We start from the raw sequence: 13143 nt of genomic DNA, 5'->3' as shown, positions 1-13143 counted from the left end.
CCATGTAGCTCTTAACCTGACATTTCCTGTAAATATGGGTTTTGGATAATTAGTCTAACTAGACATCAAGGCATAATCCTTTTCTTCTTTGCTTTCCTCAGAGAAAATTCATTAAGCTTTCACAAGGCCTGTTGCATATGACGTACTGTCAATAGGCAAATATTACAGAATTGAATATTACATTGTCAGTAGATGAACATTCAGGCACAATCCCCGTTAAGCTTCAAAGGGGATACAAATATGTCTAAAGCCTTCTTGTTTTTTGCTTTGTTTTTTTAACTACACATGAAGCAGAAAACGTGACAATTTAAACATGTCTTGTGATTTGGAAGGTCATCTTTAAGACAGGGGTTGGCAATGTGATACCATCCGTGTATTGGAACTGCCCCCTGGGCACCAACACACCTCTGAGAACACAAACACACACCATTACTCACTCCCTCGCCCCCAGTCATGATGTGGTGGGGGCATTTACCTTTTCCCTCCCTTGAAAAGGATATAGAGTTGAAGGAGGAAGTTGGAAGAGTGATGTTCTTTCCCACTTCTCTTTCCAGCTCTATGTGCTTATCCCCTGCTTAGTTTAATTCTACTGGACCCAACTTTTACCAAATCTGAGAGGGGCTGTCCTTGGGGACAGAAAATAGTGAATAGGGATGGGGAACTGCCCATGGTACTGGCTCAAAAATAAAAAATGTGCCCACGTGCCTAAAAATTGGCGACCCAGTTGGAACCGTCTAGATGCAATTAGTTTTCTACCCTTTTACCATTCCACAACAGTTACTACAATGGCGACGTTTAAATTTCAAGAACTCTATCATTACTTTTCATGTATTCTAAGATTACCATAACACAGACTCAATAGGCTATAGGGCTACTTTTTTAACTTTGTGTCGCTGACATTTCAAGACACTAAAATAAAACAACAATTTCAAAAGCCATATAATAGCCACTATTCTTTTTGGGGGGGAGGGGTTGGGGGGCAGAGTTGTCTAGAATTCACTGTACAGCAGAACCCAGATAATGAAGGGAAATGAAAGAATAAACCTACCCCCAATTATAACAGAATGAAAAGGGTTTTATTGGTGGTTTATAACACATTCGGTGAAATTTAGTGTGTGGTGTTCTTATGGGGGTGGACATTCCATGCTCATCCTGCTATTAATCCAGTGCAATTAATTTGCTAAAACAATTTTCCTCCAGGAAAAAAGAATAATTAGGCATATTACACACCTTGGCATTTTAACCTAAAGATAAGCATGTTGATTTCAACAAGAGGGGGGGAAATCAAGCCTGTGTTTCATTTTTCTCTTTGAAATCAGTAGCGACAAAACGGGCTTCACTATGCCTAGGAATCCACTTTGTTTTTTCAATTACAGTACACTAACTCAATTTCAAACTTACCCAAATGATATCATACAAGGTTTGATTCACTCTCTCATCACAGGTAAACAAAACAAGGATAAAAGGCAAGCATTTCCCCACTCTTCTGCCGATTCTCCTATCTCTTTCCCCCGTTTTATTTTAAAGGGTGTTGGTTAAAATGAAGATAACAACTTAGGAAGGAAATCTCACCGGTTTCTGTAGCAGAAAACCAGTTGCACTTGGACTTACACATCACTGGAGTTGGGCCTGGAGCAATATTGTCCACTCGGTCACTATCTGGTGGTATCATCCTCGTAGCTGCCTTTGACAGTTTTACATTTTGCCAGGCATTGAGAAGAGAATACATACCTCAGAAGGTGACTCGACTTCAGCTCCCCTTCTCCAGCACCTGTCTCCGATCCTTCTTCCATGCTGCTCCCTTAATCCCGGAAGAGCTGCCCACCAACACTTCCAGCAATCTCCTTTCACCAATAGGGCCCCCCCACCCCACCCAATTTCTCCTCTGAATCTCTCCACGCAATGCATTTATTCTGCAGAGTCTTTCTAAGACCGTGTAACAGATTTAGCTCCTCAGAGCGGTCAGCTACGACAAGTTAACCCTTGCCTAAAATCCTGCCAATTTCCTCACTCTTTGCCCCCCATGCATGACGCTAAGATCATAAAGCGATCGGAAAAGGAATGTGCCACCTATTACGGTCTACACACTGTCTGGTATAATGGTGGTGCTAGTAAGCATCAGGTGCGGACAACAATTACTTTATTTATATGCAATTACTTTAGATTTGCTTTTAAAAATAAGAGCAGCAATTTTCAGCTTAGTGGTCGATTTTTAAGTCGGAGGGTCCATCTGCCTATCTTTCCTGCTTGCAACCCCTTACCTTGAGTCTGATGCAGTGTTTCACAGTACAAAACATACCTACCTCCCATCACCACAGTGCACCAACACTAAATACACATGTTTGTATCACTCAGACATACATTGAAAGTATATATAGATGACATTCAAACAAAACTTTAAAGAAGGAAGGAAGTCATGTAATACCTTTACTTTTACCTATGGATTTGATGAAATGGTTCCATGAAGAAAGCATTGCCAGACAAAAAGAGAGAGAACAAAGAAGAGAAACAACAGTAAGAGTCATGTGTGTGTAAATGTAAATGCTGTCACAATTCAAGAACATGAAAAGAGACAAGGCATGAAACAAGTGTTTGAAGACAAATGGAAATGCAATTGGTGTCGCATTTTAAGAATGGCTGCTTTGCAACCTTCATGTCCATGCAGGAGAACACAGAGGTAACCCATGCTTCATTTTCAAACGAGTGACACAGAAGTAACATGAACACTGACTTTAAAGGGAGCGGGGTTTGTACACGGTGATGGGGAAACACCACTTATTTCATCATGTTGCAAAACTGTATTCTGAGCATTTCAGAAGCCAGGAGCGAGTGCTTTCCGCATTTTCAAAACAGTCATGCATTAATGCAAAGCAGGACTCTCTTGCTAGGTACAAACTCAAGACTCTTCTCTTTCGCAATCTATCTTGGGAGTATGGCTCCCTTTGCTCTTTTGTTGTGCTTAAAACACACAGCCATTTCCCAATCAGATCCTCACTCTTTTTTTTTTTTTTTGCTGACAGTTATTATATTGCAAGTAGGGAAGGGGAGACAGTTGAAAAAAAGAGAGAGAAGGAAATCAAAAGATTTGAGGAGCAAATTAAAAATAAAACCCAAAAGCAGTTTCTACGTAGCACTATTCATATTATGTATATATATATATACACACAACAACAACAAAAAGAAAAAAAAAATAATGTGACTGCGATCGTGTGCTTATTTGCAGCCCAAGAAAGCTCGCAAGCATTTGGCCATCATTTGTCATGATGGGTTTTGAAGCAGCTACAGAAGAAAAAAGGAAACAAACCAAAATGAAATAAAGGAACAATGAAAGCAGAGTGGAAAAGGAGCAGAGCCCATACCTTGGTCGCCCATCATCAAGTGCGCCAGACCTTAAAGGGAAACAAGAGCACAGTCAGCAATGAATAAGGGTGCACGGGAAGGTGGCATTGTCACAGTGACCCCCAAAAAATGTTTTTTGCAACAGGTATCTGTTTCCTGTGAGATGTTTTCCATTACAGTGGAAAATTAAAACAGCATTTTTCAACCACTGGTTGGAATGCTTTTTGTGGGGTTGGGAATGGGGCAAAGGGGCCATTTGGCTTCTATTCTAACACAGATTAACGCTGCCCTGTACAGCTTCTTCCCTAGGCATTAAAGTTGGGCTGAAGACAAAAAAATAATAAGAAAATCATTTCAAGTTCAACAAATTCCTGGAACACTCAGTCTCCCAATTTCATCGTTTTCAGTAGGAGGACACTTAGCTGCAAAATAGCTTTCTTTTTTTCCCCCTCCCGAATTTCCAAACGTAGAACAGTGTCAACCTGAAGAATGGGCTGGGTCTGATCTTTTTCCCCTCGTTGAAAATGAGCATTTCAAATAATCAAACAAAATAATTCCTTTGTCACATTGAAATGATAATGCAAGGGATGTCTCCTTGTTTGTGTGAAACCTTTGAGTAGAATAAGATCTGTTCCTGAGCAGGAAAATTGTTAGTCATCCATTGGGATGGAAGCAAATATCAGCATAAATTGTAACTGGGGAGAAAAATCCCTTTGTTTCGGCACCAAGTAGTTCCTCCAAATTAAAATATGCTGTGCTTAAAGTACATTGATGCTGAAATCAGTTTCCCAATTAACTCTCCCGCCCCCCTGCCGATTGTGGAGAACTGAAGTTTTAATTGGGCTAAGCAAAGCAAGTTCTCCGAATCCATTTTTTTAAAAATGAGCTAAAGCAATAGCAAAAGAATTGGTTTTTCCCCCCTCATAAGGAAATTTGGCACATCACATCTTGTATCCCCTTAAACAAAAGTTTAGCTCTGATGACACTTTATAAATAGATGCTTAGCAAATTGGTTTAAGGGGAAAATCCAAATAGTAGTCATTTAGACACACCCCCCCCCCCAAGCTATAAAAGTGTGCTTCTCTCCCTCTGGAACAATTTCATGGTACATCCCACATTATTTTTTGGGTTGGTTCACACAAAGAAGGTGTGCAATAGAATAATATGCTGGTTTTTGCTGGAAGGTAAGATTCCTAAGTTTGAGATTTTTAATTCACATAAAAAATTAGGCGCACACATAAGACATATAACAAGTGATCTGGAGGAAGGAAATATTTCAAAAGCAGAGAGCCCACACCCCAAACACGCCACTTCATATAATCAATCAGTTGACGAAATAAGGTTTTAAACAATGTAATACGTTTTTCATTGAATGCAGTATGTCTTCTAAATTGACAATTAATCTGTATTAAGTATCTGGACACATGAAGAATCTTATTTTGGCTTCTGTTGCAGTAAACCATGTTTTGTTTTGTTTTTTTACGTTTTTAAAATTCTGATCCTGTAGCATAAACTCAATGACAGCCTCAAAAATTGCATGATTTTAGGGAAGACAAGATGGGAGTCCACCAATCTATGTCAACTCTGCAATGAGTGCCAATATACTAAGTGAAGGAAGTCTGTAATGATTTCAGCTTTGTGGTTAGAGTGTAAGTTTGTTTACTCAGAAGTAAGTCCCACTTAGCTCCCACTGGGGCTTCATCCCAACTAATAGTGCTTAGGATTGCCGCTTTCGTTGAGCTGTAACTTTGGCTCATGAGTGTAGTGTTTTCCAATTCCTTTCCTTTGTGGATTTATAATTGTCTTTAGGATTGGAAATTGGATGTACCAGGTTCTTTGTGACTGAAGATTCTCCTCTACTGGGGAAAAAATATCACTAAGCAATTTGTGCTTTTTGAATGAATATAACATATAACTATATCATGTCTTCCAAAAGATGTGGGCTCAGAAATTAGAAAGAGCATGTTCCATGAAACCGTGTCAATCAAAATCATTTCATGTTCCATGGGAAATATTCTCAAGGTTTTATGTCTACTAGTACCTTAATTTTCTCTTTTTCATTTATTTATTGCTTACGAGATTGATTGGGGGGCGGGTTCTGGGGTCATAAGAGGGCTGGTACTGGAAGAGGGAACTGAAAAGCTCCTGTACGCAAGCAAAACACAATATGAAGCACCATCTGGGTCCTGGGTTTCTTTAGAGCACAAGGCAAATTGTGTTTTGCAATACGATAAATCACTGAAAATGAGCCTTTAAGGCAAGTTTGTTTTTGTTGTTGTTTAAAAAAAATGTGGGCAAGGGCTGAAATAAGTATCGGTGTCTGTCTTGGATACAATAGTTACGTTGGGAAAGAAAACAAAACAAATAAACCTCCAAACCCTGAACATCTCCTATGTGCATAAAGCACATAGCAACAAGAGTGAGACAATCAATGCTCTTTCCAATAGCTCAGGGATGGGCAACCTATGGCCTTCCAGATGCTGTTGGACTACAACACCCATCATCCCTGGCCATTGGTTATGCTGGCTGCAGGTGATGGGAGCTGGAGTCCAGCAATGTCAGGAGGGCCATGGGTTCCCAATCCCTGTTTGCACACATTAGTGCCTGCACAGTCCTGCTCCTAGTGAATGCCTAGAATTCTCTGCAGAGCCAGGGTGCATACAACCCCAGCTCATTTTATTCTGACATATACATACTGAAATATGCAGAATAAAGGAAGCTCTGTTTGGTCCCTCTACCTTAGTACTGGCTTCAGTGACCGGAAGTGGCTCTCTGGGGTTTCAGGCAAGAATCTATCCCAGTCCTAACTAGAGATGCCGAAGAACTGCTCGCAAAGCATGGCCAGTTGTGTGGGTTTCCCAGAACATTTTGACTTGCATATAATAATTTGCAAATATTCACCTTGCATTGAGAAATGTTCTGATGTCCTAGATCAAGTGCCAGGAACCTCTGGCCCTCTAGATGTTGAATTAAGACTCCCACTGGCCATGCTTGCTGGGACTAATGGGAGAAGTAGCTCAGCAACAATTGTAGGACCTGTCTTATAAGAGTGGTCTCTATTTTACCTGCAGTTAGCAGAAGTTTTGAAAAGGCCAAGCTTGCCCAGTATTTATTTGCAATTGGCACCCATTCATTGTTACTGGTGAACTTATGACATGGAAAATGTTTTTATTTTTCTTTCCTTTTTAGGTGGGTATTCTTAAAAATGCTCAGGACACAAGAACATATTGTTTTAAAGCAAAAAACAAACAAACAAGAAACTCTAGATAGGTGTTTGATTAAATATTACTATGCACTACAACTAGAAACTAGAAACTTAGTGTCCACATTGGAGCCCTACGCTAAGGAATTATATCTGCAAAACAGCTAGATTGGTTCAAGGTACTTTAGTACTTAAAATGATTCATTTAACATTAGAAATGATGCACCATGACTTCTTCTACTGCTGAGCATCATGCCAAAAAAGGAATCATGTAAATGAGTCCTAAGAGATTTAGAATATATAGATATATGTACAAGCTACAAGCAGATTTTTTGCATATTCAACTTCAACTACTACCCTTCGGCATATGCTAGTTTGCAAAGATGGGCCAATGATATCTTACGCCTGTCTTTTTATTTTATTTTCCCCCCTAAGGTCAATTTGGTTAAGGAAATTCTTGCTTAACAGAGAAAATCCTTATCTGCTCTTAATTAAAGTGGTTCCACAGAGTGCTGTGAAGATGCAGTGATGTAGGCTGGCTGAATATCTGACTCACAGGGCACTTTCATGTCAGCTGCACTGGACTCTCAGAAGCTATTCCCTTTCATTAAATCCTCGGCTCGGTTGTTTGAACTTGCCGTGTGTTCCTTTGGAATAGTCTTAAATAATAATAGTAATGATAATAATAATAATAATGATATCTCTGGATGGGAATGATTCTGCCTGAAAACAAGTCCAGGAAAAAACCTGAAGACAGGACCACATAACTTGTGAAGCACCAAGAACACCCCAGCTCACCTGGCATGCCTAGTGGCCCAGGCAGAAGACAACCTTCTGCATTTTCTGCTAGCACAGCACTAGACCACTATGCATGGCTGATACAATCAGCTTGTCTGATCCCTAACTGGGGGGCCTGGTCTAAAAGTCTCATTGGACCCCTGTAAATATCATAGTAATCAACAATGAGCATGAATGTCCTGTGCTTTACCTAAGGTGCTGCAAAACCCCCACATACCTACATGTGTTTTACCATGTAGACAAGACTATGTGTTAGTTTCCCACATTTGGGGTGGTTTACTTAAGGATATTAATTGTGCCCATACTCTCCTTTTGGCCTTTGGTGTCTGAGATGCATATTTTCAGGAGTTGCCATGTGCTTTATAACTCCTTTTTTCTATAATTGTAAAGTTCTTTTAAACCAGATTTTTGTGCTGTATTTTAAATTGGGTAAATGATAATAACAGTAATAATAATGAGCAAAGACACCTTACATGAGAGGCACTTAAATCAGATGCTTGGGGGCTGCAGCATAATGCCACAAAGAGCAATGAAATAATGAACAGGTATAAGACAGAAGTGAATTCCATTTCTTCATATATATATTTTCTGTAAACCACCAGGGTATTTTGTGTCATAAAAATGTAATTAATAAATAAGAAGCTGCTAATGGCTCACATAACTAACTAATGTGGACATTAAGTACTCTTATAGAGGACCAGAATGAATGGCAATCAGTGCCAATTAGTTTAACAAATGGCAAATGAATGGCCTGTCTTGAAGTTAGGGCAGTTTTGCCAATGATTTCAGATTTTCATCCATCATTTTATGGATCCGTCATTTCTCTCCCTCCCCTTATAGAACAGTAAAAAAAGGGTGACAGCTTCTCTCTACACCAGATTGGTGGTGCTCTAAAAGACCCTGAGTCACAGTATCACAATCAACCTCTGTGGCACAAGTCACGGGAGCTAGAGAGTCATCTCTAGATGTATTTTTGCTCCCACTTACTGGTGTCAAAAACTGGGACCACAATATAGCAAGCCCCTCGAGATGCATGGAAGGGCTTGCACATGCTCAGAAGGCCATTCCAAGCTTCTTCTCCCTAACAGCAGTCCCTCAATTACACAACTGCCATTGAGCTTGCCCTGAGGAGCGACCAGGAGCTTCTGGTGTGACAATGGTGATGGTAAGCAGTAGTACTTATGGTGATGATATCTGTATGTGCAACAACAATAAGACCACATTGCATGGTGCTTTTTTAAAAAACACAGGGGAGCTTCAAAAGCAGGGTGCAGTTAGGGAACAACAGATTAAAAACTTTCTGGGCACAAAAACCCTTATGAAAGGCTGCTGACTCTTCAAATGTACAAAAACAACGAGAAAGCCAGGCGATCCCATGATTAAGGTTATACAACACAAATAAACATCCGTGTTCTTTCTCTCTTAGTTGCTAAGCCATTATTAGTGCATTAATGCTGACCAGAAAATCTCTCCTCCCCTCCCCCCCTACCACTGTTGAAACCAAGAGATTCTCCCAATTTCAACAGTACATTTTAAAGGGGGGAGGGGGCAACTTACGCCGCCACCACCATGTTGAAACTTAAAATAGTCCCAGAAGGAAAGAAGAAAATCAACTTACCGTATTGAATGATAAGGAGCACCACTATAAACACTAACCAGGAGGCAAAACACTAAACAGGAGGGATAGGAAGGGTAAGAAAAGAGCTTAGGAAAATAAGATAGAAAGCACCCACCTTCCACATAGTTGTCTTCTGAAAGCACATAACAAGGAGGGAGAGAAAAAGGGAAAGAAAAAACATTCATTAAGCAGCATGCAGACTGGAACTTGCCTTTGCATGTGAGCACCATGCAAGGCACCGGACACCACATGCAAGTGATCCATTGCTACTATCCAGAAGGAAGTGGGGCAGGGGAGACCAAAAAGCACAGGGAGGCAGTGTTTCTTCTGTTGAAAGGAAAACCCCACTCCTGCAAGTGGTACAAAAGAAAAGAAAAGTGCAATATCTCAAGTGAAAGGGGTGATTGTTGTTTGTTTGTTTGTTAAATGGATTCATCCACTCTGAGTTCCTTAGGTTAGTCAAAGATTTCAAAGGGTGCTATGGTGTCCAATGGTTAATTTCTAAAACGAGAAACGAAAAAAGTGCCTGGGATTCAAGTCTGTCTCTGGATTAGAAACCCTTTCCCTCTTAATTCCAGATAAAGTGGGGCAGGGAGGCTGGTTGAGACCACTCAGTGGCCAAGGAAAAGCTGTCTCTAAAAGGCCAGAGCCAGGTTTACTTCTACTTCACACATTGCAGGGGAAAGCTCTGGCATTGAAAATGATACACTTGACTGCCTGCTCCTGTGCCTTTTAGAAGAGCTGGATGCACAGACGTATGGTTGCAGCAGGTGATGGATTTTGCTCTGCTTCTCTCCATGCCAAAGAAAACCTCACTTAGCCAAATGTGTAGGCCAGGTTTATGAATATGTTAGAGACCCAGAAGAAGGGCCAGTTAAAAATAATAACAACAAGGAAACCAAAACAAGTGTCAACGCCTACTTTAAATCAAACTCTCTATACGTACAGCTGCACTACACACTTATTTGGGGTGTTGTACTGGTTTAATGGCTGTCACATTCCCCAGAGGGCTTTCTCTGTTAATAGATCATCTGCACAGGGCAATTGTTTCCAGTGAGTCCTGGGAAATGAGGGTTCAGCCAGTCTGCATCTCTTGTGGAGACATTCCGTGCGAGCTGCTTTCATGCTTACAGACTTTCTAAATGCGGAGCTGCCCCTAGAGCAACATAATGCAAGCAGCGGTATCTTCTTCAACGGAGTGAAGCAGGTGGCACTGTGCCTCACAGGAGAAAAATGCCGCGCCAGCCGAAATCACCTCTTTTATTCACATCTGTTAAAAGTAGAGAATCCAAGGCTAGTTCCAAGTTTAAAGCGACTCTCTGCAACATGACCCGACATGGACCTATCTCAGCGGGTTCCCGGACTTGGGTTCATCTGCCAGCGGCAGCAGTTGATATCTACAAGCTACCATTTTAAAATCCCTTCCATGTCCCTGAAGCACAGTTGCTGCAAAGCACTGCGAAGAACTTGTAGACTAGTTTGAAGGGAAAGTGCCAGAGCCCCAGCAAATGATCTAAGGTGTCAAGAACTGGTGCTAAGCTTGATGGAATTCCTTCCCTCTTCTGTACTCTGGCCATTCTACACCAGCCTCCCCCAACCTGATATACAGTGGTGCCCCGCAAGACGAATGCCTCGCAAGACGGAAAACCCGCTAGACGAAAGGGTTTTCGTTTTGGAGGTGCTTTGCAGGACGAATTTCTCTATGGGCTTGCTTCGCAAGACGAAAATGTCTTGCGATTCCTGGGGTTTTTCCCCCGATCCCCACCGCCTTTTTCTAAGGCACTAAGCTGCTAATAGCCTTTTAGCAGCTAATCCGCTAATCCCTTAAGCCTTTAATAGCAGCTAATAGCCGCTAAACTGCTAATAGCGCTAATCCGCTAATCTGCTAATGGGCTTGCTTCGCAAGACAAAAAAACCGCTAGACGAAGAGACTCATGGAACGGATTCTTTTCGTCTTGTGAGGCACCACTGTACTTCAAATTTCAATGAACTACAACTCCTATCACCCATCACCTTTGGCCACGCTAGCTGGGGCTGAAGGAAGTTAAGAGTCAAACAAACACCATCCTGGCCATTCCTGCTTAGATTTTTCACAATTTCCTGTGAAAGTTGCACTCCTTCCAATCCATGCTGAATGCAGCTATGAAAGGCAAAGGCTATTTCTCAAAACTGCAAACTATGTAGAAGCAGTGTCTAGTTCCAGAATAATTCCACCTTGCTTGTTTAAGGTCAAACTGCGTAATCCTAGTAAACAGGCTAGGGAAGTCTTAGGAGGTCAGTAGTACAAATGAGTGACAGCAGCATAATTATGTCTACTTACTGTAATGAAGCTACTTAATTCTGCATTTCACATTGACAGTGACAATTTCTCTTGAATTCAAAATCAGTAAAATATCTCATTACTGCATATAATTATCGAAAATATGGGGAGGTAACTGGTCTAAATGCAGCTCTCACATAGCTTACCCATGACTATTCTGATTGCAGTAGAACTGCACCAGGTAAAGCGATTTGAAGAGCATCAAACCGGACACTCAATCCTAACCAAACTGGTACATTCCGGAAGTGCATAATCCACATACAGCAGAATTATTTCTTTCCATTCAGAAGCTGTCTTCACTGAATCCATCAAAACTTAATTTTGCCAAATGGAGAACTTGGAAAACAGCAAATATACTCCTGAGGCAGTTTCCTTTATAGAAAAGCACACAAGCAAACTATGCAGTGTGTTGAATAACAGTTGGGGGAGAGGAGCGGGAAGAAGAGTAACTTTCCCATTGCTTGAAAAACTCTGGTTTTGCAGTCCCTGGCAGGCAGCAAATGCAGAAACTAGAGGAAATCTCTAAGTGTGGTTGGTGAGCTGTGTTTGGCTTGGTGGGTCACATGTCCAGTCCTACACTATAAACATAGGGTTTGAATGGCTGGCACACTGATCTCACCACAATCAAACGAGTATTCTGGTGCTCCACAGATTTGATGTAAGTAGGATGAAAAAATGTACACACTATTCTAGCCTATGAACTCAGTTCACACGTAACAGTAAGCCAAGCCATGGTTTAGCATGTATGTGCAAACATGTGGGATCCTAGAGAGAAGATGGTGTTGGTTTTCCTTCCCAACTCATCTGCCAGCGGCTGTGTTGCTGTGAGATACACCACGGTTTGGTTTAGAATGCTGTGACTCATGGTTTATCTTCTCCAGACAAAACACAAGGGATGGGGGGAAGTATGGATAAAGGTAGTGGTTTGTCTGGAGTAAGGCAAACCATATGCCTGGGTTTGGATTAAATGCTAAGCCAAACAATGGCTTAGCCCACAGCTTCACAGAAGCATCAGGTCTGGAGAAGAAGCAAATCAGTTGCAATCTCCTCCATGGGAGCTTGCTTGTTTATACGTTCATGGTTTGGTTTAGTGTCACCTCTGAAAGGGTCACTGTGTGAGATGAGAATTAAGGAGCTCCAGCGTTCTGATGTAAGTGGGATGCAGGATACCCAAATGTGCACATTGTTTGCTTGTTTATTTCATAACGTTTATATACTGCTTGATTATAAACAACAACCACCCTCAGAGTCGTTCGCAAAATGAAGAAAGCAATAGAATTATGGTTAAACAATCAAAACAACTATTGAAAACACTTAAAGAATGAAAACCAGCAATAAATTAAAACACATACAGACCAACAGCATTCTAGGTATCTGGGCAGGTTTGAACCTGTGTTTGGAAACTGGTCAGTGCCTCTGCATTAATTAAAGGTAAAGGTACCCCTGCCCGTACGGGCCAGTCTTGCCAGACTCTAGGGTTGTGCACTCATCTCACTCTATAGGCCGGGAGCCAGCGCTGTCCGCAGACACTTCCGGGTCACGTGGCCAGCGTGACAAGCTGCATCTGGCGAGCCAGTGCAGCACACGGAACGCCGTTTATCTTCCCGCTGGTAAGCGGTCCCTATTTATCTACTTGCACCCGAGGGTGCTTTCGAACTGCTAGGTTGGCAGGCGCTGGGACCGAACGACGGGAGCGCACCCCGCCGCGGGGATTCGAACCGCCGACCTTTCGATCGGCAAGTCCTAGGTGCTGAGGCTTTAACCCACAGCGCCACCCGCATCCCTTCTGCATTAATTAGACCCTACAAAATAAAGTACTCAACTAGCGCTTAGTGAAATGATGCTGGTAGTAGTAGGCCATGGAAA

The 13143-nt window shown here is 41.7% G+C and overlaps 1 protein-coding gene across 48 annotated transcripts in view; it reads right to left on the bottom strand.

The window, feature by feature from the left end:
• Positions 1-13143, bottom strand: part of NRXN1 (neurexin 1) — a 977330-nt gene that overhangs the window by 842282 nt on the left and 121905 nt on the right. For 26 of the 48 annotated variants that reach the window (XM_083432435.1, XM_083432438.1, XM_083432439.1 and 23 more), the window contains exon 3: positions 3360-3389. In XM_083432435.1, coding sequence (XP_083288561.1) covers positions 3360-3389 — 30 coding nt within the window. Of the gene's footprint in view, positions 1-3359; positions 3390-9072; positions 9091-13143 lie in introns of all 48 variants that reach the window. The other 22 variants (XM_083432429.1, XM_083432440.1, XM_083432441.1 and 19 more) reach the window with 1 other exon arrangement.

The sequence above is a fragment of the Podarcis tiliguerta genome, assembly GCF_965153285.1.
Source record: "Podarcis tiliguerta genome assembly, chromosome: 3".
Lineage (NCBI taxonomy): Eukaryota > Metazoa > Chordata > Lepidosauria > Squamata > Lacertidae > Podarcis > Podarcis tiliguerta.
This window is presented reverse-complemented; position numbering and strand designations above follow the sequence as displayed.